Source organism: Pteropus alecto, unplaced genomic scaffold (genome assembly GCF_000325575.1).
Source record: "Pteropus alecto unplaced genomic scaffold, ASM32557v1 scaffold22, whole genome shotgun sequence".
NCBI lineage: Eukaryota > Metazoa > Chordata > Mammalia > Chiroptera > Pteropodidae > Pteropus > Pteropus alecto.
Window position 1 is genome coordinate 8,926,749 of NW_006434839.1, and position 27,021 is coordinate 8,953,769.

A 27,021-nucleotide genomic window follows, 5' to 3' on the forward strand; every position below is an offset into this window, starting at 1 on the left:
AAAGATTTCTTTACATGTTCAGCTGAGTCCAGTTGTTATGGAAATTCATAGGAATCCAACTTTTTTCCCAGGTGGCCAGCAGATCAGTTTTGAGCGAAATCACTTTTACCCTGACTTGTTAAATCTACTTGTTAATTCTCAGAATTTCTCTGGCAATTCTTTTTGATTTTGTATGTATATTCTCATAAATGGCATGTCAAAAAAATGAGTTTTTTACTATAAACTTTCCTCTTAGTACTTCTTTTACTGAGTCCCATAAATTTTGGTATGTCGTGTTTTTGTTTGTCTCATGGTATTTTCTAACTTCCCTTTTGATTTCTTTTTTGACCTATTGGTTGGTCAGCAGTGTGTTTAATTTCCGCATATTTGTGAATTTTCTAGTTTTCCTTCTGTTACTGATTTCTAGTTTCACTCCATTGTGATTGAAAAAGATGTTTGATATGATTTAAATCTTACATTTGTTAAGACTTGTTTTGTGACCTAACATGTGATCTATCCTGGAGAATGTTTCGTGTGCAATTGAGAAGAAAGTGTATTCTGCTGCTGTTGGGTGGAATGTTCTGAGTATGTCTCTAAGGTCCATTTGGTCTGTCATGTTCTAGTTCATGAACAGAGACTGTTTCTCCATTTATTAAGATTTCTCAGCAGGGTTTTGTAGTTTTCAGTATAAAAGTCTTGCATTGTTTTTATTAAATGCCTTTCTAAGTATTTTATTCTTTTCTAATGCTGTTATGAATTGAACTGTTTTTATCGTGTTTTAGATTAATTGTTGCCAACATATAGAAATACAATTAATTTTTGCATGTTGATCTTGTATCCTATAACCTTGCTTTTGGTCATTTAGTGTCCTTCCTCCCTCCCTCCCTCTCACTCTCTTTCAATGTCCGTGTGTATATTCCTTGGGATTTTCTCTGTACAGGATCACGTTATCTATGAACAAAGGCAGTTTTACTTCTTTTCCAAACTGATGTCTTTAATTTCTTTTTTTTTAAATTTCTACTGAGCACAATGTTGAGTAGAAATAATGAAAGCAAATATCCTTGCCTTGTCCCTGATCATAAGGGGGAAGCATTAAGTATGATGTTAACTGTTGATTTTCTAAAGATGCCCTTTATGAGGTTGAGGACAGTCCCTTCGACCTTTAGGGTTTGTTTTTTAGAGTATTTTTCCTGAATGGTATTAGATTTTGTTAGTTGCTTTTTCTGCATCTAGTAAGATGATCACATGGTTTCTATCCTTTGTTATTAATATGGTATATAACAAATTGATTTTCTATTGTTAAGCCAATTTTGCATTCCTGGGATAAATAATACTTAATTATGGTGTAAAATTCTTTTTATGTGTTGCTGGATTCAGTTTACTGATATTTTGTTGAGTTCCGTGTCTATGTCAGGAGGGATATTGGTATGTAGTTTTCTTGTGAAAATTTGTCTTTGTTGTCCAGGTAATACTGGCATTACAACATCAGTTGGGAAGCAGTGTACCTACCTCATTTATTTTCTGAGTTTTTGAAGGGCTGGTATTATTCTTTAAATATTTGATAGAATTAACGAAGTCATCGGGACCTGTGCTTTTCAAGGGAAGATTTTAAGTAACTAACTCAAGGGTCTATTTAGAGTTTGTATTTCTTCATGAGTCAGTTTTGGTAGTTTGATCTTTTTTAAGGATTTGTCTGTTTTATATAAGTTATCTAATGTGCTGGCATATATTTGTTTATAATATGCCCTTATAATAATTTTGATTTCTTTAAGGTCAGTAATTTGAGTTTTTCCTCTTGTTTCTTTGTTAGTTTAGCTGAAAGTTTTTCAAAGCACTAACTTTAGGTTTCCTGATTTTTAAAAAATTATTATTATTTTTCTTCATTCTATTCCATTGATCTCTGACCTTTATTATCTCATCTCTTGCTTTGGGCTTGGTTTACTCTTTTTTTTCTAATTTCTCCATTGTAGAAGCTCAGGTTATTGATTTGAGACCTTTCTTCTTTTCTGGTGTAGGTGTATAAAGTATAAATTTCCCTCCAAGCATTGCTTTAGCTACAGCTCATAAATTTTGATTTGTTGTGTTTCATTTTCATTCAGTTTCATATGTTTTGTCAATTTCCATTTGATACATTCTTGATCCACAGGTTACCTAGACATATGTTGTCTAATTTCCAAATGTTTGGGAATATCTCCTATTTATTTTCTGTCGCTGATTTGTAATTTAATTCAGTTGTAGTTGGGGAGCATACTTTGATGAGTTCTGTTCTTCTAAATGTATTGAAACTTGTTTTATAACTGGCATGTAATCTATCCTTGAAAACTGTTCATTTGCAGTTGAAAAAAATGTATTTTACAGTCATTGGATTGAATGTTCTAGGTTGAGTTGGGTGATTATGTTGTTTCAGTCTTCCATATCCTTGATGATTTTCTGTCTAGTTGTTCCATCAGTTATTGGGTACGTATAGACATCTCCAACTATTATTGTTAAATGATCTATTTCTCATTTTGTTTTGACAAGTTTTGCTTTACATATTTTGAGACTGTTGTTAAGTGTGTATATGTTTATCATTGTTTTATCGTTCCGAAGGATTGACCTTTTTCGTTATGAAATGTCTTTTTACCTCTTGTAATGTTTTTGTCTTAAATTCTATTTTGCCGCTATTAATATAGCCATTCCTGATCTCTTACGGTTACTGTTGCATGGCATATATTTTCCCATATTTTTACTTTCATTTTATTTGTATCTTTGAGTCTAATGTGTGTCTCTTATAGATCGAATATAATTGGATTTTGCTTTTTTAAAATACTGTCTGTCATTATCTTTTCAATGGGGTGTTTAGACCACATTCAATATAATTATCAATATTGTTGGATTTACCTTTGCCATTTTGCTATTTGTTCTGTGTAAATCTCCAGTCCTTTTTGTTCCTCTTTCTCTTCGACTGCTTTCTTTCTCTATCTCTTTATTAATATTCTCTTTGACCAAGCATGATCGTCATGCCTTTAATTTTTTAATTCTCTTTAATTCTTTAGATATGGTTTCCTTTACTTCTTTGAACATATTTATATAAATTGACTTAAAATCTGCCTAGTAAATCCAATATTTGGGCTTCCTCAGGAGTAAATTCTATTGACTCCCCTCCCCCCATATATGAGCCATACTTTACTATTTCTTTGTATCATAACTTTTTGTCAAAAACTAGATATTTTATATAATATAATATGGCAGTTCTGGTAATCATATTCCCCCCTTCCTCATCCTCAGAGTTTGTTATTGTTGCTCTTTGTTGTTGGTATTTGTTTAGTGACTTTCTTGGGCTAATTCTGCAGTCTTTATCCTTTGTCATGTGCAACCACGGATGTCTCTACTTGGTTAGCTGAGTTGTCAGATAATGATCTGACAGATTTTCTTAAAAGCTTTAAACCAGCATGTCTCTTACCCTTTTCCCAGTGGGCACTTTGTGTGTTGGCACATGCCTTCCATGCTCTTGCAGTTTATAACTCTGCCTTAGCTTTCACTTCCTACTTGCACAAAACCTCATAGTCAAACATTGGTGAGAGTCAGGTGTTTCCTGGGTATTTGCATAGCCTTCCACGTTTGCATGGCCTTTTAGATTTCTAGAAATATATCAGAAATTGTCAAAACTCCCTGTGGACATCTCATTCCTCAGATTTTCCTTTTAAGTTTTTTTGTGCAGCTTCTTATTTGCCCGAACTGCCTCTGGCAACTGCAGTGTTAAACAATTGCCAGGTTCCTTGGGGATATAGGACTTTTGTGGGGGACAGGTTCCTTGGGGATATAGGACTTTCCTCACTGAATGAGCTCTGAGTCATATGAAATAAAGATTAATTCCATGAATGGGGCTTTTCTAGGAAGTACCAATCAGGTCAAATAGTGACAGTTCTCTGGGGACAGGGCTTTTGAGGGAACTGTAGACCCATCTGCCTCCTCCAGTGGCTCCTAGGCTGCTAGCTTTCATAGCTACTATGGTTTTGAGGCTGTTGGTTTCTAAGGCTGCCATGAAACTGGGAAGAGAGGATGGAAATAGAGTAAGTTAAAACACCAGAAAGCTTACTGTCCTTATAAAGATTCAGCTGTTTTTGTTGAGTAAATGTTCCTGGGATTGTTGCAAGCCTTTGGCTAATTTCTAGAATGCTGAAAAAGTTGATTTTTGAAAATTTATGCCCGTGTTCTTATTGTTTTTATGGAGGAGTGGATTTTCAGAGGTCCTTCATCCGTAATTTCAAAAGTGTTTCCCAGTCTGTGCTTTTAACCACATGCATATTGCCTCTGTGGTTATTGATATCTAATGATGGCCTGTATATTTTTATTGTCAGTCACGAAAGTCCACTCTTTGATTTCATTGAGAGCTGCTTGCGAAATAAACATGAAATGGTTATTTATGAAGCTGCTTCAGCTATCATCCATCTACCTAACTGTACTGCAAGGGAGTTGGCACCTGCTGTTTCAGGTTAGTCATATGTTTGATAGCTGGCATTTGTTTATATTCTTATGTCTTTGTTTTAAGCTTCAGAGGTCTGCAGGATAAGTATTAAGAATGATTTTTGAACTTTAGCTCTGTATATGTGTGTGTGTGTGTGTGTGTGTGTAGCCTTTGCATTCTGATTTGTAGATGAATTCTTTTAGTTATTCTTTAATTATTTCTTTTTCTGAAGTAACTTTAATGACTTCAGTTCTCTTTAATATTTAAAAAGCCCATTTGTTCTTATAACTATAAATATTCCTATCAATTAAATTAAAAAATTAATGGGTATAGTAATTTTTAGAAAAAATTAATGGGTATAGTAATTTTTAGAAAAAATAAACTGTTTTTTATATTTAAAGTTTTTATAGCTCAACAAAAAGTGCTTTTTCTATTTTTGATGATACATTTTTTGTGTGAATTTTTGATGCCCGTGATCTAATTTCCTTATGCATATGTTGATTATGATTCTTCATGTACTGTATTTTCAGATACATGCTATATGGTGAAATGAGCTATATTCACAGTGGTCTTTTTTTTTTTCTTCCAGTTCTTCAGTTGTTCTGTAGCTCTCCTAAGCCAGCTTTGAGATATGCAGCTGTGAGGACCTTGAACAAGGTAGGTGTCCCTTTGCTATCTATTGACATATCAATATTTGATTGAGAAACATAAATATTAAACATTTGGCTTTCTCTTCAAGATTAGTAGATGTGATTTATGGATTTCACTTCTGTAGCACCTCACTTATATTTGTGGCCTTTAGTATTGCCATTTTCACTATTATTCAACTAAAGATTGTAATTCATTTCTGACTTTTAAGCACATTATAGTCAAGAGTCACACTGTCCAATATGATGGCTATTAGCTATAAGGGACTGTTTTCATTTAAATAATATTAAATAAAATTAAAAAATTCATTCCTCAGTCACTCTAATCACACTTCATGTGCTCAGTAGCCACATGAAGTCAGTGACTATCATTTTGGTCAGTGCAGATATGGGACATTTCCATCACTGCAGATAGTTCTTTTGGGCAGTGCTGGTCTGTAGTAGCACTGTCCAATAGAAACAAAATGTTAGTCACATATGAAATTTTAAATCTTAACATAATCACTTAAAATTTTTTAAAGGATGAGATTAATTTTAATATATACTTACCTTAATATGTATAAAATGTAATATTAATATGTAATCAGTATAAATTTATTGAAGATATTTGTCTTATTTTTTCATATTAAATCTTTCACATCGAGTATATATTTTATATTTACAGCATCTCAGTTTAAACTAGCAACATTTCAGATGCTTAGTAGTAACATGTGGCTTTGGCTATCATAAGGCCTGGGACTAGAGGATACAGTACAGAAATAGGATAAATTAAATAACCATAATAATTTAAAATAAATAATACTAAAGTTTAATGCAGTAGAAGACTTGTCATAAGGCAGTATGTGATTGATTGTAAATTAATTGTATGAACATTTGGAGGAGAGAATTTAGAGGAGCCTTTATAGAGCAGCTATTTGAGGGTCTACAGTTATGCCACCCTGAACAAGCCCGATCCTATCTGATCTTGGAAGCTAAGCAGGGTTGGGCCTGGTTAGTACTTGGATGGGAGACTACCTAGGAAGACCAGGTGCTGTAGGCGTAAAAAATAAATAAAATAAAAAATAAGGGATTGTAAGCTGACAAGGTCCTTGCAATCTGTGAGGTCAGCCAAGGGTTGCATCGCCTGAAAAAATAATAATAAAATTAAAAAATTTTTAAAAATAAAATAAAAAAGAACAACTATGTGAATTGTATTTCAAAGAGTTGATATAGGTGCACATTCCTTCATCTATAGTCTTGGAGCCAGATATATCCCAGAATTCAGTATTTTGTGAATTTTAGAAAGGTTATGTGATGCTATCTCTTATATACTAACCCCATTGGGCCTGGAGCCAGCACCCCAGCATTAGACACATTAATATTACTGCACTGCCATTTGACTATCCTTACTAACTGTAATAAATTAAGACTTAATTAGTTTGGGTCATGTTTGCCGTTAAATGAATTTTGATACCAATACTTTGCCTAGTTTTCAGACTTTAAATTTGTGAGTAAAGGATTCTATATTAATATTGGGACAGGCAGAGAGGTGAACGACATTGACAGTAACAAAGGAGGATGACAGACATGTTTTTGTGACTGCAGGCAATTCAGTTTGGCTAGAGTTTGCTTATTTAAATATGGAAATGTTTTCTAAGTGGTAAGATACTAACAGTCTTTGAGCAGTGTTTACCATGCTAAGTCCTATTCTCAGAGATACTAACTTCTAATGAAATAGATGCCCATGTACACATGTACTATAAGGAAAAACTAATAAAAGACAGACCAGTATTGTTATACAGGTTATAGAAAACTGGGAAAAGAAAGTGCTATGCTATACTATACGACTGTGGCTGTTAATCATTTATCAATTGACATATCTTATTTGGAAAAGTTCTTCTTGAAACAATTTCTTTTAACCCATGTTGTCCTGTTCAGATTTTAAAAAGTCACTTGTTATTTAAATTGAAATGATTTCTTCCTTTGCTTTTTAACATTCTGGTCTTTATCAGTGGCAATTTGCTTAGTATTTTTCTTGCCCTTCCACAAGGTGGCGATGAAGCACCCCTCTGCTGTTACTGCCTGCAATCTGGATTTAGAAAACTTGATCACAGACTCAAACAGAAGCATCGCCACCCTTGCCATTACTACACTCCTCAAAACAGGAAGTGAGAGCAGTGTGGACAGGCTCATGAAGCAGATATCTTCTTTTGTGTCCGAAATCTCAGATGAGTTCAAGGTAAGAGTTAGAATATGATCATGTTTTCTCCTAGTCTCTGGCTCGCCTATTTCTTTTTTTAGCAGTATCTTTTGATGAGCCGAAGTTTTGTTTTTATGAAATCAAATTTATTAATTTCTTTCTTTCACAGTTTGCATTCTGTGTCCAAAGAAACCTTTGTCTACTTTTAAGTCTTAAAGATATCTTCTTGTTTTATTGTAAATATTTTATGGTTTTAGCTTTTTCATTTTGTTTTATGATGCAGCTTGAATTAATATTTGTGTATTGTGTATGATAAATTCAGTTTTTTTACATAATATCCCATCATTCCAGCATAATATCCCATCATTCCAGCATTCCATTGGAGTTCTTTGGCATCTTTGTCTGAAAAGTAGATAACCATATAATTATAGGTGTATTTCTGGGCTCCTTATCATATTCCATTGATCCGCTTGTCAATCCTATGCCAGTACAACGCTGTGTTTATTGTTTTTTTTATGGTACCTTTTAAATGTTAAGTGTAGTCTTTCAACTTTGTCCTTTTTTAATATTTTAGCTCTTTTGCATTTCCATAAGATTTACAATCAGCTTATAAACTCTTTAAAACGAAGCCTGCTAGGATTACGATCAGGGATGTGTTGAATTTATATTTGGAGAGAATTCACATCTTAATGATAATTCTTCCAGTTCATGAATATGGTATACCTTTCCCTTTATTTAGGTCTTTAATTTCTCTGAGCAATATGTTGTAGCATTTACTCTAGAGGTCTTGCATGTCTTTTATTAAATATATATTGAAATATTTTATGCTTTTTGATTCTATTTTATTAAAATTTCTTTTCATCGTTTGCTACTAGTATATACAAATACTTTTTTTATGTTCCCATAACTTGATATCCTTGCTAAGTACTGTATTAGTTCTAATAGTTACATATATTATTTACATAGGTCTTCTATATAATCACATTCTCTGTTAATAGGGGCAGTTTCACTTTTTCATTTCTAATCCAAATGCTTTTCTTTTTCTTGCCTTATTAAAATGGCTAGGACTTCCGGTACATTGTTGAATAGAACTGGTGAGAATGTGTTAGAGATAATCAGAAGAACAAAAGAATAATTAAAGTAGAAAGATTTTATTCTTTCATTCATATTTCTAAAGAAGTATAACTAATCCTCTTTTTACTTATGTACTCTCTTCTAGTATATATCTAGACTTTTTAAAAAATTGAATTTGTTGGGTGACATTGGTTGATAAAAGTTTTACATGTACAGTTCAGTAATACGTCATCTATATGTTGCATTGTGTGTTCATCACCCAGAGTTAAATTGGCTTCCGTCACCATATCTGACCCCCTTTACCCTTTTTCTACCTCCTTCCTTCCCTCCTTTTTCTCTGGTAACCACTAAACTGTTGTCTGCGTTACATCTAGACTTTTAAAAAGCCAACAGCCTGTATATTGAGACGGACGTTTTGGGGAACCTATGAAGGTCATTTTGTGATGTAGTTTATTGAACGAATCTCTTATGCTTGGACATTTAGATATTTTGCAATTACAAATAAATGCTGCAGTGGGTAACCTTTTTCATATGTTTTCTTGAAACATTGGAGGTATATCTTTAGGGTAAATCCCTAGAGCTCCATATGCTAGGTTGAAAGGTATCTTAATGTAGTTTTAATCAGGATATCTTTTATTATGAGGGAAGTTAAACATCTTTTCATATTTTTAAGGATCGTTTAATTCATCTTTTTGAATATTGTCTGCATATGTCTTTTCTCCAGTTTCTATAGGATTTTTGGTCTTTTGTTTCTTCAATAACTTAGTCTTTTGTATATCAGGGATATTATTTCTTTATCTGTGAAATGTTATATTTTCTCCTAGTTTGTCATTTTTCTTTTTCTTATGTCTTTTTTTTTGTGCAAAAGTTTTTTTTTTTGGTAATCAAATTTGTCAATCTTTTATTTGATTGCATTTGAGTTTTGAGTAATAGTTAGAAAGCCTTTCCCTTCAAATTATAAGATCTGAATGGGTAAATGAGAATTCACCTATGTTTTCTTCTAGTACTTGCACAGTTCCATGTTTTACATTTAGCTATCTGATCCATTGGATTTTATTATATATGGTATGAGAAATGGATCTCATCCTTTTCCAGTCACTATCCAGTTATCCCCCCAAGTTTTATTTAAAAGACTGTCTTTGTCTCAGTGATTTAAGGTACCACTTTTATCATATACTAAAATTTCATATGTACTTGGGTCTATTTGGGGGCTTTCTAGTCTATTCTATGTTCTGTTTATTCATACATTAGTACCGTACACTATTTTAAATATAGAAGCTTTGTAGGATGTATTAATAGCTGTTAGTCCCCCACATAGCTTTTTATTTTCATTGTTCCCTAGCTATTCTTACATGTATATTTATCCTTATGAACTTTAGTTTTAACTGATCTAACTTTATAAAAAATCTCATTGGCATTTTTATTGGGTTAACATTAAGTTTATATGTTAAATTAGGGTAGAACAGAGATTTTGATGATGTTGACATTTTAACCAAGAACAAGGGATGTCTTATAATTTATCTACTTTTGTGCCTTTCAAGAGATTTTACTACATTTTTATATTAGTTTTGAATGTCTTTAAAATGCTTTCCTGAGTACTTTATCTTTTTGTTGTTGCTATTATAAATGCTTTTTTGTCCATTGTATCTTTTAACTAGTTATTATTCATGCATATGAATAGTATTGTTTTTGCATGTAAATTTTGTATCCTACTACCTTGCTGAATTATTTTGTTGAGTTAGTTTTATTATTGATTCTCTAGGGTTTTCAGGTATACTATAAAGTCATCTGCAAATAAAGGTAGTTTTGTCTTTTATTTTCTAATTCTTATTCCTCTGTTTTCTCTTGTCTAATTGCATTGGCTGATATCTCCAGAATAATGTTAAATAATAGTCAAGATAGTGGCATCCTTGTATTGTTTCTGACCTTAATGGGAATGAGTCTCGGGATTCTCTATTAATATGCTAACATTAGGATTGGGGTGTTTGTGCATGTGCACATATGTATATGTGTGTGTGTATATAAAATGGAACCATTCATCTATTCCTATTTTTTCAAGAATTTTTATTAGGAATGGATGTTAGAGTTTATCAAAGGCTTTTCAGCATCTGTTGATATAATCGTGATTTTTCTCCATAGATTCACTAATATGATGCATTATATTAATCAGTTCTAATGGTGAACCATTCTTGCCTTCTTGATATAAACCCCATTTCACCATGACATATTATTTTCTTACTGTAGCGTTCGAGTATTAGTCTAATTATCACTTAGAATTTTTGCATCAGTATTCATAAATGACTTGTATAATTTTTTCCTTTCCTATATATACCATCTTTATTAAGTTTAGGTGTTATTGCTTCATAAAAAGATTGAATGTTTTTCTTCATTTTCTATGCTCTGAAATGATGTATACAGATTTGGGACTATCTGGTTTATGGGAGACAATTCTCAATTCTCCATGAGTTTCTTGTATTTCTGCACACCTTGCAAGTTAGGCACTAGCTGTCCTTTGTTTCCTACTGTCCCAGCTTTGTTCCCTTTGTGTAGTGCAAGATAGCTTCCAGCCTGAGGAAAGACATTGTCTCCCTGTAAAAGTAAAGGTCAGGTTTCCATACAGCCCTTGAAGATACAGCTAGTGCTCCCTCTAGAGTAAAAAGCAAACATGCTCACTGTCCAGTGTAATGAAGATAATGTTTCCCTTCAGAACAGAGGACCGACATGCTTACTGCCACTATCAAATATTCAAGTGCCACACCTCAGGTTCTTGTCCTGAAGTGCAACCTACTGCAGTTCTAGCCCTTTTTGTGTTGCCCTGTGGGAACTGGGGCTCAGGAGAACGGCCTTAAATACGTATACTCTAGCCATTGCTGTTGTTGTGAGTAATTTACTGTCTTTCATCTCTGATCCAGGATTCTCGTGTTTTTTTACTAACATCCATGTAACAAGCTAACTTGTTAGCTTGCAAGTAGGGTAAAATCTCACACTGTTCTCACTTTTTGACACTGGTCACAGATCCCAGTAAAAAAGTTGTGGTAAAATTCTCCTAGAAACCATTTTGTAAAATAGTTCCTTGGTAACTTCCTCTGTTTCTTCTATGGAAATCAATCTGTTCAAGCTTTTAATCTTTACTGCTCGCTTTAAAAATTATATGTGCTTATTTGCTTGGAGCAGAGGGGTAGGGTCTCTTGAATGAACTTCATTTTTACGTTGCTTTTTCTTTTCCCTTGAGGTCTCTTTGCTTATTTTTCATAAAGAACCATTATTGTCATTTTGAGTAAATACAGCGCCTCTTAGCTTGCATTAAATAACTATGCTTAGTAGCTAAAGTTACAAAAATGAACATCTTTTCTGTTTTTTTGTTTTTTTTTTTAATGAGTGGTAGTCGTACAGTCATCATAAAAGCGAATGGCCTTTTGTTTGTTTTTCTACAGGTGGTGGTTGTGCAGGCAATTAGTGCTCTCTGTCAGAAATATCCTCGAAAGCACAGCGTCATGATGACTTTCCTCTCCAACATGCTCCGAGACGATGTAGGTGGACTACTTCTTAATCGTTGGAAGTTACTCTCAAATTCTTATGGTTTCTGTTAAATACCTTAGCATTTAAAGCAGCTTTCTTTGTCATTTCAGCATGCCTCTCAAATAGTATGCTTAATTCTGGTTGCTGTCTTATTACTAAACGTGCTATCGCACTGACTTTCCCCCTTGGAGAAAAACCACTTTTGTTCTTTTCATCAGGGAAGGGGAAGGAAATTTGCATACTATGAGCATGAGCCTCCAGAGTATAAGCATTTTTCCAGAAAGCATCCTCAGAATGAATGGCAGTTTTCTCTTTTGCCAGGGAGGCTTCGAATACAAGCGGGCCATCGTAGACTGCATAATCAGCATTGTGGAAGAGAACCCAGAGAGCAAAGAAACGGGCCTAGCCCACCTTTGTGAATTCATCGAAGACTGTGAACACACTGTTCTGGCTACTAAGATTCTACACTTGTTGGGCAAAGAGGGCCCCAGAACGCCTGTCCCCTCCAAATATATCCGCTTTATTTTTAATAGGGTCGTACTGGAGAATGAGGCTGTCCGAGCTGGTGAGTCGTTGGAACACTGATAATGATGTAACTGCTGATCTTCTGAAATGCGTAACTCAAGGGGGTGGTGATGAAATTGGAAAATGAAGTCGTAAGGTCTGTTTGATGGTGGGATGTTGGAGCATACTTAGGCCCTAGATATACAGCTCTTTCTCTGTATTCCAATTTTCATCCTGAGTTTTGCCTTATATTAGGGACAAATAACCCTTGGCATTTGGTATAATGGGAATACCGTGATGGCAGTATCCATTTTTTCAGAGTTGTACCATAAGTTTGAATGTCTATGAAATTTGTGTGTGTGCATCTGTATTTTTTAAGTGTCTTATTAAACAGGTCTTAGGATTTTTTTTTTTTTTTTTTTTTTTTAAAAAAATTTCTCTTTAATCATTCCTTCCTCTTAGCATGTGAACAGGTTCGACTCTCTCCTATTAAAATATGAATCCTCCTTTGGTCTGTTATCTTTCACTAGCTACTGACTGTATTTTCTCTGTCAGAGAAAATTAAAGTCGCCATTACTAGCTGCCTCCATGAACTTATTCTTCATTTTCTCTCCAACTCATCTAGCTCTCTCCATTAAAAATCCTCTGAAACTATTTTTTAAAAATATTACTTATATGGTAGTTTGAAAATCAAGTTAGACACCTTAAAGTTCTTATCTTTGTTCACGTCAGTCAGTTTGATGTACTATTGACTAAACACTTCATGAAAGTCTTTCCCTTGGCTTCCACAACAACCTGCATCTTCCCATCACTCCGCAGTCTTATTTAGAGAGATTTCCTTCCATTCCTTAAAATCTTAGTTTTCCTTAGGGGTTTGTCTTCTTAACTACCTGTTTTTTATGGTGATCATTTTCAGAGCTCTCTTGATATGCTGTGACATTGAACTCACACCTCTTTCCTGAACTTGTAGGCCCAACTGTCTAAGGCACTTCAACTTGAAATTCCAACTCACCTAAACTGAAATCCTCACCTTTATCAACTCAGTTCAAAGGCAGAAACTTATTCCACTGTTTTTTCCCCCTCATCTGTTCTTTGGCAAAATTCTATCAGTTCTGTCTTCTTAATATTTCTTCATTTTCCTGTTTTCAAGGGTGCTGCTTTAGGCTCTCGTCTGTTTCCAGCACCCACCTAGTCTGATTGCTTCTAGCCTTACACAGATCCAGTCTGTTCTCCATACTCTGCTCCAAAAACAGTCTTTGCCTACAAAACCTGCTTACTAATTTTGCATAGCACACACTGCTACAAATACATTTAACCTCCTTTAGTAATAACTTTGAGGTTAAACTGCACCTATTTTTATTTTATCTCTTGGCTCTCACTTGTCTCCTGCTCTCCAATACAGGTCAGCCTTACTCACCTGTGTCCAGTTCCAGTGTTAATCCAAGCTTGCTTCTCTGGGCCGAGGTCTTCACTTGTCATTCTGCCAATACTCTTTTTCCTGCCCATTCCCTCTAGGCTAACTCTGCTAGTTCTTCACAATTTAACTCAAGTAATAAGTGTTAACCCCCCCGTCTTACTTCTCCTCCACCAATTCTGATTTAAAGTCCCCTCTCCGTATTCAGATAGCATCCTGGATGTAGTTCTCCAGGATGTGGACTTACTGTGCTGCGTTGTCATTATCCCTTTACTTGCCTGTCTTTCCCACTAGTGCGCAACTCCTTCAAGTCAGGTTCTATCTGAGTCTTTCCTCTTTCTCCCCTCAGCACCTGTCACAGTTCCTGACAAAAGTTAGGAGAGCAATCAATCTTTGTTGAGCTGGTTGTTTGAGATTAGAGCTTAATTATTCAGTACGGTGTATAAAGGTTCGTGGTCACAGTAGAGGATACCTCATAAAACATATGATTCCTTTCCCACACTGCATGGAAGATTTTCCCATTCAGAGCCTCTTGAGCCTGAAGATTTCTGTTTATGTGTAAATGGGTGAAAGAAATGAGATCAAGAAACACACGATAAGACAAGTTTATTTCCCCTGAACATTGGGAAGCTTCTCTAATTTTTTCGAATGATTACTACTTAACTCTAGAAACCAGTATTTATGTTGCTTCGTTTTATGCTTCAATATAGCTGCTGTGAGTGCTTTGGCTAAATTTGGGGCTCAGAATGAGAATCTTCTCCCAAGCATCCTTGTACTCCTACAAAGGTAAGTAAAAGAATGCCTTTTATCTTTTTAAAATAAACATCAGCATATGACTGAATATAGAATTCCTCATTGTACCGTATCAAGTGCATTACAGGGCCTAAGAGTAGAGCTGATGGAGTAAGTGAGGGGCAAATGGCAATTTTGTCCTTACCTAGTAATTTTGTATGTGCTAAAACTATAAAATTTGACTTTGGATTTCTCTCTGTATGATTTTGAGAAAGTGACTTTAATGCATGTGTCTCAATTTGTGTAATAGAGGCCAGCTTCAACGTGATTCACTAAGTAGAGTTGAAAATATCAGCTTTTTATGGTCTCCATGACTCCCTATTTGATGAGGAAAATACTCGGCTTTTACAAACACTCTGTGATTATATCTTGTAATTAAAGCAGAAAAATGATAAACCAAAGGCTGGCTGGTTTAAATGAAACAAATTGCCATTTGAGTAATAACAATGCCTGGATTCTGAATGCTTTTTAGTATCCATAGAAAGTCTAATATTCCTACTTCTTAATTATAAAGAAGTTTAAGTCTTTACCAGAGTCATGTGGTTGTAGATCCAAGAAAAAACTCCAGACTATCTTCTGTTACTGTGTTCTTCCTAATTATTTTAATGTCTGTCTTATATAGTGCTTCTGATTCATAATGACACTATTTCTTTACCAATTCAGAGCAATGCTAAAGATTTATGGAGATTTTAGGATCCACTGTTGACTGTTGTTGAGCTCTTTTATAAAAAAGGTAGCATTACATGGCTGATCGTGTCCTATAGGTATGGTGGTAAAGCTATGAGGAATCCTTAGGGTGCTGTGACATGCCTATTCTGTGTCCCCTGGACAGGTGTATGATGGATACTGATGATGAGGTACGGGACAGAGCTACCTTCTATCTGAATGTGCTGCAGCAAAGGCAGATGGCACTGAATGCTACATATATCTTCAATGGTCAGTGAGAGCTGAGGATGTGGACAATACACTTTTGTTCCCCAGATGGTATCTTAGAAGCATATCTCATGATGATTTGCATACGAGCTGGCTTCACTAGGCAAAATGCATGGTTTTTGTCTTTGAATGCACTTCCATTTCTAGAGAAACCTAAAGTATATAAAAGTCCAAAGAATACCTGCTTGTTCCTGGTCCTCCTTGAGCTCCCTCACAGAAAGGTTTACCTTTTCTCCCTTTTCTTATGCTATCATTGTTTCCACGTGGCTAAGTTGCTTTCTTTTCTGGAAATGTTTATGCTCTGTTCCCATGCTTCCTTGGATGAAATCTTAAGACAGTTTTATGTAATAACCTTTACTTTTAATCATTTAGGTTACAACATGTGTAGTTTTATTGTTCTCCCTCAGAAAGTATAGATAGATGTTATAAATCTGGGCCCATCTGGATCCTAGCACTGGAAAGAAGTTGTAATGCCGAGATTTCTGTGTTTCACAGGTTTGACAGTTTCTGTTCCAGGGATGGAAAAAGCCTTATACCAGTACACATTGGAGCCTTCAGAAAAACCATTTGACATGAAGTCTATTCCTCTCGCTATGGCTCCTGTCTTTGAACAGAAAGCAGGTAATGGGAACGCTTCACTCTGTTAGTTTTTCACCAATGGAATAAGCTGTTAGCATATTTTCTCTAATACCTTTGTTTAATTGTCACTCTATACTTCTAAATCTTTTAGAATTAAGGTGGATTTTTTTTTTATTAAGGTCTTAAAAAAATGTCCTGGGTTGGTTTTTTTTTTTTCATAAAAGCAATATGAAACATGACCCATATTGAAAGTTTTTTCTCTGTTTTAATGCTCAGTATTACAGCATTTGAAGTTAGTTGTCACTGTGTGTCTTAGAGCAGTAATTTTGCTGTCACCTCCTATTTTTATTTTCTGAAGTTGGTAATTCCTTAATTTTGCTATCGGAGGTTTGTCTTGAAAGAATATATGGGACAAGATTATAAAAAAATATATATTCCCAGGGAATATCTAACTTTAAAATTCAAAAGAAAAAAGAAAACAAATGTTTAGAGGTAGAAATGAGAATGAACACTCTTAACTGAACATTTTCAGTTTTTCTGTTGATACAGGTAATTTTTTCTATTTGAATCATGAGATTTGTTTTATAAATTGTTCCTTCTTTTAAGAGTAATTTTTTTTTTGTATGTCATGGTCCACTTAAAGCAAATTCTGTATTTTTAGGGCTTGCTTTGTAATTTCACAAAATGTTTACTAAATACATTTTAATCTGAGCGTCCCTCCAAAAAAGTGACAGAAGCCTGTGATTTAGCAATAGCCCCTTATAAGTGTTCAAGAAGTTTCTGTCTGTCAGCATTTTCAGCTCAGTAGTGGGAGGGAAGCTCACTTGATTGCTCATATCTGTCTTTGTAGAAATCACACTTGTGGCTACTAAGCCAGAGAAGTTGGCTCCTTCCAGGCAAGACATTTTCCAAGGTATGATGATTCGATGGGTAGAAGTCATAGCCCTGCACCCTAGGCACTGTAAATGGAACATTCTGCTACTTTCATTAAATCTGATAAATTATCAGTATAGGAAATCTTTGTCCGGCTGAAACCTTGTCATAGGTCACAGTTGCTGGGGCCACCTGGGGTCTGTGGCGCTTTCCCATTTCCAGGTGCTAACTCTCTAACCGGGAATGTTCTTGCTCTGTATCTTGGTTAACAGAGAGCTCAAATTCTAAAAAAATTAGGAATATAGTTTATTTTATTTTATTTTATTTTTTTGCTTTTAGTAATCGAATATATAAACTCTCTTAAAACATCGTTTTACTAAACCTTGGGGGAGATATTAGAGTTTTAAATTATTTGTCAGGCTATTGGAAATGTAAGACATTTTAGGCATCCAGAATGTCTTTCCCCTTTGTCTTCGTATTTTACTCTCTTCCTTCTTTTCTTTATTTCTTGATAGAACAATTGGCTGCTATTCCTGAGTTTATGAATCTAGGACCCTTGTTCAAGTCTTCTGAGCCTGTTCAACTTACAGAAGCAGAAACAGAATATTTTGTTCGTTGTATTAAGCACATGTTTACCAACCACATTGTGTTCCAGGTGAGAAAAGTGCCCTAACTGGCTCCTTTAGGGGCTTAGTATGTTTGAAGACAAGTATTAACTCCCCGTTAGTTTATGATTCTAGTTCTTTCTATAGCAAAGCAAATTGGCAGCATTTCTTGTTTTCTTTCCTAACGCCATAGCTACAGAGATGCCTTCATATGATGGGTTAAAAACTAAGAGGACATAAAAACAAAATGTCTGAAGAAGTTGAGCAACATACAGTATCACCTATTAAAAAATAATCGTCATTTAACAGGTTAAATTATGCGGGCTGTTCCAAGAACTTGGATTTCAATTTGATTCCCAGACATCTGCCATCTTGTTAGGCAGAACTAAATCTCACGAAAGAGAACAAAACTAATGAATAATAAAAACCCCAAAACCTCAAGAATAAGGCTATCCCTGTGGTCTAAAGAAAAATCTTTGGAGGAGACCTGCAGCGCTGTTTAGGGAGCGAAGGTTTCCAGAACTGAGTTGTGGGTTATAGGACGGAAGGAAGAACTTGCTTGCAAACAGTGATAACTTTTTTTCTGTTTGCCTTTTCAGTTTGACTGTACCAATACTCTCAATGACCAGCTACTGGAGAAAGTGACAGTGCAGGTGGAACCATCAGATTCCTTTGAAGTGCTGTGTTACATTCCCGCCCTCAGCCTCACATATAATCAACCAGGAATATGTTACACTCTTGTCCGTTTGCCCGATGATGACTCTTCAGCAGGTACGAACCCACAAAAGGGAAGAGATATACTTACGTAGTTAAGAACGCATTACTGCTTGAGCTCTTAAATGTCTGGACACACATTTGGAGTTCAAGAATATGGTTCTTTTCCAGAATTAAATGTAATGATAATGGTGATATATTTTTATTTATAAAATCAGTTACTGGTGCAGGAATATTATTTATAACTAATATATAACTAAGTCTCTGAGTAAAATTTGCTGGACTTTTCATCTTAAAAGAGAAACTGAATGTATGCAGGGGTAGTTCAAAAAGGCTTTCTGGTGGTACAGTGTAACCACTGACGAGGTTTCATATACCCGATGCCTCCTGTGAAGAAGCGTGGCCTGCTTCTCCCTGATATTTCTTTCCAGGGCATCTTGAGGGCTTTTTATTTAGTAGGTGCATGGCATTTTAAAATATATCATTTTCGAAGGTCATGCAGTGTAAGGCTGGCATGTGAGCGTATGTCTCAGCCTAATGAGTGTCTTCACCAACAGTCGTGTGTGCATGTATGGGAAAGGCTTTGTAATTCTCTACTTGAACCATATGCAGTCTGAAAGTTGGCAGCGGGTGGAGGGTGGCTTTGGAGGGGAACCAGCAGCTAGTGCCAGTAGTAGTATTGACACATTTGGGGATTTGAGGTCTTTTGACCTGTCTCTTCTGAATGTCAGGCATTTGCTGTACTTGATTTCTTTTCCTCATTTCCCACCTGAGTTCATCTCTTCCCATATTCACTGCAGAGCATTCACAACTGGTACCCGGTTTTCAAGGAAATAAGTACATACATCGCATTTATATTTTAACAATTTTTATTACTAGTACAGGAAAAAACAACTTTTACTACTAGTACAGAAAAAAACAATTTTTACTACAAGTACAGGAAAGAACAAAAATTAACAAAATGAACAAATGGTGGGGAAGATACAGTTACAAGAAATCGTAGAAGTACTAGTAAATAGTTATCCCTGGTCATCATTCAGTTACACTTGGGGCTTAACCTGCCTTCTTTTAGCCCCTCTCCGAACTCCCTTTTCAGATGTGGGTTCTGGGAGCCCCTGCCCAATCTTGTCTGTGTTGGACGATAGACCAGTTTACTCACTCTAACACGAGGTAGATTCAAGTTGGCACCATTGCTGGGTCTGAATCCCAGGTTGTCCCCTCTGGCCCCTGGTGGACCTGCACTTCTAATCTGCAGCCCCCCTGGATCCATAACCCCCTGGGTAGGAAGGCACTTTCCCATCTAGCCTCCACTATTTCTCCTTTGAGCATTAGGCCATCGAAGTTAACCTTTCATTACCTCCTTCGTCCCTTTATGAGGTTGCTCTAGTTCCATTCCCTTTTATCATCGCTTTCTCTCCTGGTCCGTTTCCCTTAGGTTAGATGTGTCTTAAGTATAACGACCAGCCAGTAATTAAGCCGGCTGGACTCTTAAGCAAAGCTAGTCTTTTCTTGTTCCAAACCAGTATCCAGGCCCTGTCTTAATGTAGCCCTGCAGCTTGTGCTATCATCCTAGAAAACTCTGCACTTTATCAGTTCTTTCAAGTGGTCTTTTCTCCATATTTCATGATTCCTCCTCCCGTGCTACTTCTCACCAAGTTTCTGTTGTTAAGGAATGCTACTTCGCCACTCACTTCTAGAGGGAAGCGAAATGCTGAACCCGTTAAAGAATCAAGCTCCTCCCAGTTGACGATACAAGCTCCTCCCATATCCCCAGGTTCACTTGGATAACTGATAACTCAGGTGCCTCACACCCCAGGCAGTGGTCTTAACAGAATACAATAAATACAATTTTACAATATCAAGATACATAAAACAACAATATTGAAAATACAGAAGTTACATATAGTTCAGAAGAAAACGACAGAAAACATTTCTACTAAGAGAGTAAGTGTAGAGGGGGAGGTTTTCTTACCCCTCGTTACGAAGGGGTTAATTTCTTTTGAAATATAGATCTTACAAATTAGCCCAGAGGTTTTAACCTTTGGTCTGCTGGCTACGGACACTTTTGCTTGATGGTTTGTTAGTATTTTATTTATTAAAATTTGGAGAATTTTCGTTTTGTTAAACTCAGAGGGTTTGCCGATTAGTGCTAAAAGTCAGTTATAAACTCTTGTCATTGCATGGTGGAGAAAAGAAATGGAATTTGTGTCAACACTTGGACTTTTAAAACTTTGTTAGTAGTGGCTGATTTCTATTTCACCCATCATACACCTGCTTAAAAACAACTCCTTTCTATTCTTTTGTCTTTGTCAGAAATTCTAAAGTTTTGAATCCATGGCCAATCCAAAGTCTATGCTGTGCAATGAATAGAAGTGAAATACCAGGGCATAGATGGTAATAAAAAAGTCTTTTCCCCATTCCTTCTTTTTTGAATTTTCCCATCGCAACTATTCCAAATTTTACCAATCACTCGAAAATCTGTACATCTCCTCTACTTGGTCTCATCTCAGAAAATATATTTTCCTTATAATCACAGAAAGAAAATCACGTGGATTGTGATTTTCTTCAACTTGAAAATCGTATAGCATAATAGAAAGAGATACAGGTTTTGGAGATAGACAAATTGGGATTCAAATTCTGACTCTGCTACATACTGTGTAATCTCGGACAAGTTATTTGATCTCTATAAGCCTTCCGGGATTGTCGTAAGGGTGAAATGAAATTGGGTAAGGTGATTAGCATGATGCCAGACATATAAACACTCAATAAATAGAAGCTATTAATTGTTTCGGTTCTGGAGCTATCCACTTTCTTCCTTCATCCTCTTTAAAAATCAAGTCTTCCATAGTTCAAAAGACACACACCCTCTTAATCTCCAGAAAGTTATTCTAGTATTGTTAACATTTGTTGTAACTTTAAACTTTTCCACTCCTCCTTACTTTATAAGTGTACAAAACATCTACACCATCTGAAAAAATTTACTTTAACCCAACGCAAGATATGACCTTAACTCCTTCCCTCAATGATGGGCAATTTGTGGAAAGAGTAAGTCTCCATTCGGTTAGTCCTACATATTATCTTCTGGCCTCCAGCAATTATTCTTTTACTCAAAAATTTTTAGAAAAGCCTTCAAGGCAGCATTCTTTCTCAGTATTTTTTCTCATTCAACTTCTTTCCTCTGAATATTTTTATACCAGTAACAGCATATATATGAAACAGTTTAGAGATTTTTCCACACTTTGGACCTCTGTAATGCCCCTGTCTATTTAATTTTTTGTTGTTATCTACTCAGAATCTTGCTAATATCTATTTTTATTATTGGACTGTCAGGCCTTATTGCATCATATTTCTCATTTCAAGCCCATCTCAGCAAATTGAAATAACTCATTTAAAAAGTCTTCAATAGAAAACACCCTTGCTAAGATCAAGTTTAGCAGTACATGTATGAGAGTTTCTTTTCTCTGTTTTTCATTAGGGATGCTGCCTCTTATATGACAATTCATAACTCTTTCGTGTATTCTTCACTTCTCGATTTTCTGCCTACATTTCCTTAAACCTCCATCTTAACTTGAGCTACCAGAGGATTCTGATGGACTCAACTTTTCTCTGAATCTGTAGTCTCTATTCCATTATTTGTTGTATAATATTAACCATATTAACTCCTGATATTCTGTATTAAATCTACAACTTCAATTAAGTCAAATTTATCTCAGAGTTTTTTACTTTGACTCACCTCCATCTACTCACTGGGATCCATATTAAGGACCTTTGATAAAACTCTGCATTCTTTCAAACTAAGCACATAATTTGAATTTTTATTATATACTAAAAAAGCAGGATAGGTAAGACATTACTGTTCAGTCACCATTTCCCCTGCCTTTATCTCTAGAATTTGTATCAGTCTGGCCTTTAAATCAATATTCTTCCAGTTTGACCCATCATGAGATCGGCTGGGATTCTCAGTTTGAGACCTCCTTATTCACCTGTTCATTCATCTTGTAACCAGTCTGCCTTTCATCAGATACCTGGAATTTCTAACATTCGCGCTGTGCTTTCGATCTGTCTGTCCTACTATTTCATGTTCCATTTTCACACCACCATCGTCATCATCCACAATCTATTGCTGCTTTTGCTAAATGATAACATCTCTCTAGAATGCAACATAAACATGACATATCCATTCATTTCTCCCTTTTCCCTCTTTTGGTCTTAGAAAATACTCTTGCTTGTTTCTACCACCCATGCTTGATTCACAGCCTGTCTTGCCTTTAAATGGATTCAGTATGTGAACATGTGTGAACTTGCTCCTTTACCTGCTCTTATGACTCCGAACAATGCCAGCCTCTCGCATGCATTTTCAGCTTTGGCTGTCAAATGTACTAATGTTAGGAGGACCGCGGCTGCCGCTCGCCCTTCTGATGTCACTTGGCGAATTTATCTCTGTATGACCATTTCCTCTCCTGCATCAACCCACTTTGTCGTGATTTTTCTGGTAGACTTTTCCAGTAGCCACCAATTTCTCTGTGACCCCTTCTTTTTATATATTTCTGCCATTTCCTTTAGGATATGTAGCTCATGCTCCCTCTGTGATCTGTCAACTGTGATCAAGTTTAACAGGGAACACTGTGTATCATCGCCATTGTAATGTTCCCCAATAATTCTGAGAATGACAATATGTATGCTGTCCACTTAATCTCAATTTCATTTTAACCACTTCTTTCCATTTTTCCTCTGCTCATTTTCATTGGAAGAACATACCATCTATAGGATGCATATTTTCTCATTGCTAAATACCATTCTTTCGAAGTCCAGTAGATTGCGCTACACTGCCCTTACTTTATACTTGTCTATCCCATAACTTCTCCCTTTATAAATATTCTACATTGTTTACTTTCCCGTGAAACAGTGCTTGCCCACAGATAGAACAGACTCCACATACACTTCCCTATATTCACTAGTATGTTCCTGCTGTCTGGCTTCAGTACCCAGTATGCAACTTGATCCCTGACATCTGCCACATCCCCGGATCGTGGGCTCCTCAGGCTGCTTTGCCCTTCTCCACGATGCCCCTTTACCCACCTGAGCCCCTCTCACAATCAGAAAGTCCTCTTCTCCTCCTCCATGCTCCCTGTCCCTTCATCGTCTCATTGCCACTCGACGCAACTCACATCCTGTCGGCTGCCTTCTCATGATGCCGAGATTCCACTCTCTCTCTTTCCACCCTGGGTGTAGATAACCTTGCATGGCCCATCCTCTGCCTTTTCTTATCTTCTTGTCTTCGAGAGGCCCTCTGCTTCATCTTCAGCATACTGTCCTACTGCCCCTACCATCTGCTAGCCGTGCAACTGATTCAACAGGGCTTTGTTCCTTGACATCTGCTCCCCTCTTGACCTGCGCTCATGCTCCATCCATCGCAGCAGCTGCTTTGTCACCAGCATTCTGTACTCAAGCCAAGTGCTGTCTAAATTCAACACTAAACACACTTTTTCAGGTCTGCTGTTTTATAGAAGGGTGGCACTTCTCAGGACTTTGTTGACCTTTCATAATTTTACCATGCCATGCCCTTGACAGGGTTGTCTCCATTTTAATGGACCACTTGTCTCTACACATCATCCTTTACTGGCCCCTTCCACTTCTCCCATGTTCCTCGTGTGCCTGACCCGCTCTGTGCCCTTCTGCGTGGGCTCCCTCACACCCTCGCTCACTCATGGGGGCAAAGTTCCTGGACTCCCCCCATCCACTCCCATCTTTAGGCTCTTTACCAGCACTCTTGGCTCAGTGGTTCCCCGCTCCTCCGGCCGTAGCTGTGAGATGCCATCGCCTGCCCTTCCTCACTCTTCTGGCCCGTTGGACCACGTCTCCTCCACCACACTGTCCCACTGGTCGAGACCGCTCACCTGCCCTTCCACCTCCCGGGCCCGCTTTCATCATCTCTCCTGCTTGGCTTGTCTGCTGCATGCACAGCAAAGAAAATGTCCTACCTGAGCCATGCAAATTCTTTTAGGTGTCCATGAACCTTCTGGCTGGATTCATAGTCTTCTCTGCTGGGTGCTCCTTTCTTCTACCCCCCCCAACACCTCATACTAATTTAGTCATCACTGCCTGAGACATACTGAATTTACACGCTCCACCCACCGACCAGTGCTCACTCCCTGCCAGACTGGTTTATTCCCGGGACCTGCAAACATAGCTCCCTGTAACCTTCAGTCTTCCCATTCACACCCCTTTGTTGCACAGCACTCTCACGCAGCTCTGCGGAAGCCTCTTCCTTTGATTCTCTAACATTTTCCTGTCCCACAAATTTACTTCAGCCCACTCTCCTGTCCCTGCGACTGTCAAGTCCATGTCTGACACCACTGCCCACAATCTCAGCCTCCAGGGAACCGAAGGTAATGCCATCTGCTCTTCCTCTCCTCCTCCCACCCTGGCCATCATCTGTCTTCCCAGTGATCCCGTCAGGGCTCTCTACCATCTGATCTGCCACTGTCATCTGTGCAGATACACTGTCATGTCCTCCCCACTCACATCCACGTGACACAAAGCAACACTCAGCCAATGCAGTTTGCATCAGCTGTATAATTAAGCATATTCTACTTAAGGACCACCGTGATGGTGCTTCATCTTTATCATTACTAGTGATCCCAATCATAGGTGCCTTCTGCACTAGTCATAAAGGTCTCTGTTTGCTTGGTCCATGGTCCTTTTCCCCGATGTCTAACACACTAAACTCTGATGCCCCACGTACCCCGACTCACGACTGTGACACCTGAAACACTCATGCCGTGGGGTACCCCGAGAATCCCCTGTCCAAACCCTAGCCTCACGTCCATCGCCGTGAAACCCAATGCACCCAGAGATCCAAACCTGAAGACCAACCCCACCTCTTGCCCTGCCACCCCTTCCCCAGCATCCTCCTCCACAACCCATGGACCAACCTGGGCAAACCATCCGAGACCTGCAAATGCGACTCCCTGAAACCTTGCCTGTTGCCACTGAAACACCTTCGTAGCAACCTTTGTGACATTGCTCGAGGAAAATGAATGCTCTGATCTCCTTCATTTTCCTAACAACAGGGGACCTTTTTTTTTTTGGTTTTTTTTTTTTTTTTTAACATTCACCATTCTTCTTTCCTCCTACGCCCTACATGCTTCTCAGCATGGCGTAAATTCACCGAGCCATGAACCTGGGGTACAATTCTCATTCTCTCGGTCCTTCTCATATCTTGTAAGGACACATGTTTCAGTATATCATTCAGTGTTGGGTTTTGTCCCTTCTACCCCTACCTCGCTACAGACGTCCCTTTGGGTGCTAAGTCCTCACATTCCAACCAGACATCTTCCTATGAGTCTCCACTGCCAGCAACTACCTCAGCTTTACTCCTCAAGTATCCTCCGCACTGAGAACACCATGTTTGTGCTCCATTCCCTACCCACTGGCAGTGAAGCGGACGCCTCTACCATCTTTCCAGGTACATTCTAGGCTACATCCAAAGCTCGCTGTCCGCCTGGTAGGGTCCTTTTTGCCCAAGTCTGGCACTCTCGACTCTGATGCCACATGTACCCCGAGTCCGCGGTTCATCTGCTGATGTTTCCTTTATCTGGCCCGCTCTGCCTTCTGCCCTTCCACCCAGTGATTCTCACCCGAGGATGCATGACCCCAAAGTGGCCTATCAGCAACATCTTTCGGGTATGTTTTTGTGATTTTTTTTTTCAAATTTTTTTTTTTTTACTTTTATTTGAGCAGAACTCTGCTCCCCCGCTCAGATGTGTTGATAGGCCTCCTTTGGGGACCATGCCCTCATCCCCCCCTCGGGTGAAACCACCCCTCCCACCCCCGGGAAGAATCACTGCTGTGGATGCCCAACCTCACCCCATGGAATGCACAGTCCCGCTCTCTCTGCACCTTCCACCAGGTTCCACTGACCCTTGATCCTGAAGGTCCAGCCAGCGTTGTCCCCGCTCTCACACACACCCGGCCCTCTCGTCTTGGAACCATCACATTCCCTTTTGTGTGGACTCCTTCCTACCCACCAAGCCTCAATCCGGACTCTGCATTAAAGCATGCAGCTTCCCACATGCCACCCTCACACGCGTCCTGGCCGGCACCTGTGTGACACTCAAGCCCTGTCACAGTCTCTTAGGTCTCAGTCTTGTCAATCTTGTCCCCTGTGGTCCTCACACCCATCTCCTTTCCAACAATCAGACCTCTCCCTTCCTTCTCCCTTTTCTATACCTCCTTCCTGTGTCCCCTGGGATTGGTTTCCCAAGTCTCTTTCACCCACTCCTCAAGCTGTAGTCATGACCCGAACACTGCATGTGGATTAGGGCCACAAGCTCACAGAAAAATGGCTATCTCAGATCCAGAGTCTTGGCTGCTGTCCTCACCACCCCACGTCGAAAATCCTCTGACCCAACCCTGGCCTCGTGTCTGTCCTTGTGAAACTCAATGCACCCAGAGATCTGAACCCAGAGCCCAAACCCACTTCATGCCTTGCCACCCGTTCCCCAGCATCATCCTCCCTATTCCTGTGGACCAGGCTGTGCAAACCCTCCAGGACCTGCAAATGTGACTCCCTGGAACCTTGCCTGTTTCTCCTGAGACCCCTTTTGCACACCCTTCTGACGTTGCCCTCAGGAAATGCTTTCTGTGGTTCTCCTTCATTTTTCTGTCACCAGGGGACTTTTTTTTTTCTCGTTTTTTGTTTTTCTTTTTTTTTAATCTTTTTTTTTTTTTTTTTTTTTACAATCTCCCATCTTTTTTTC

The 27,021-nt window shown here is 37.8% G+C and overlaps 1 protein-coding gene and 1 pseudogene across 1 annotated transcript in view; both read left to right on the plus strand.

Annotated features, from left to right (window-relative positions):
- The window catches only part of COPG2 (coatomer protein complex subunit gamma 2), a 109,417-nt gene that overhangs the window by 39,279 nt on the left and 43,117 nt on the right, over positions 1-27,021 (plus strand). Inside the window, exons 9-19 of the mRNA XM_006910512.2 lie at positions 4,320-4,453; positions 5,016-5,083; positions 7,103-7,291; positions 11,761-11,856; positions 12,167-12,410; positions 14,474-14,549; positions 15,388-15,491; positions 15,984-16,109; positions 16,918-16,980; positions 17,456-17,595; positions 18,145-18,316. Of these exons, the coding sequence (XP_006910574.1) occupies positions 4,320-4,453; positions 5,016-5,083; positions 7,103-7,291; positions 11,761-11,856; positions 12,167-12,410; positions 14,474-14,549; positions 15,388-15,491; positions 15,984-16,109; positions 16,918-16,980; positions 17,456-17,595; positions 18,145-18,316 (1,412 nt within the window). The remainder of the gene's footprint in view (positions 1-4,319; positions 4,454-5,015; positions 5,084-7,102; positions 7,292-11,760; positions 11,857-12,166; positions 12,411-14,473; positions 14,550-15,387; positions 15,492-15,983; positions 16,110-16,917; positions 16,981-17,455; positions 17,596-18,144; positions 18,317-27,021) is intronic.
- LOC112478844 lies at positions 5,994-6,112 on the plus strand (annotated as a pseudogene).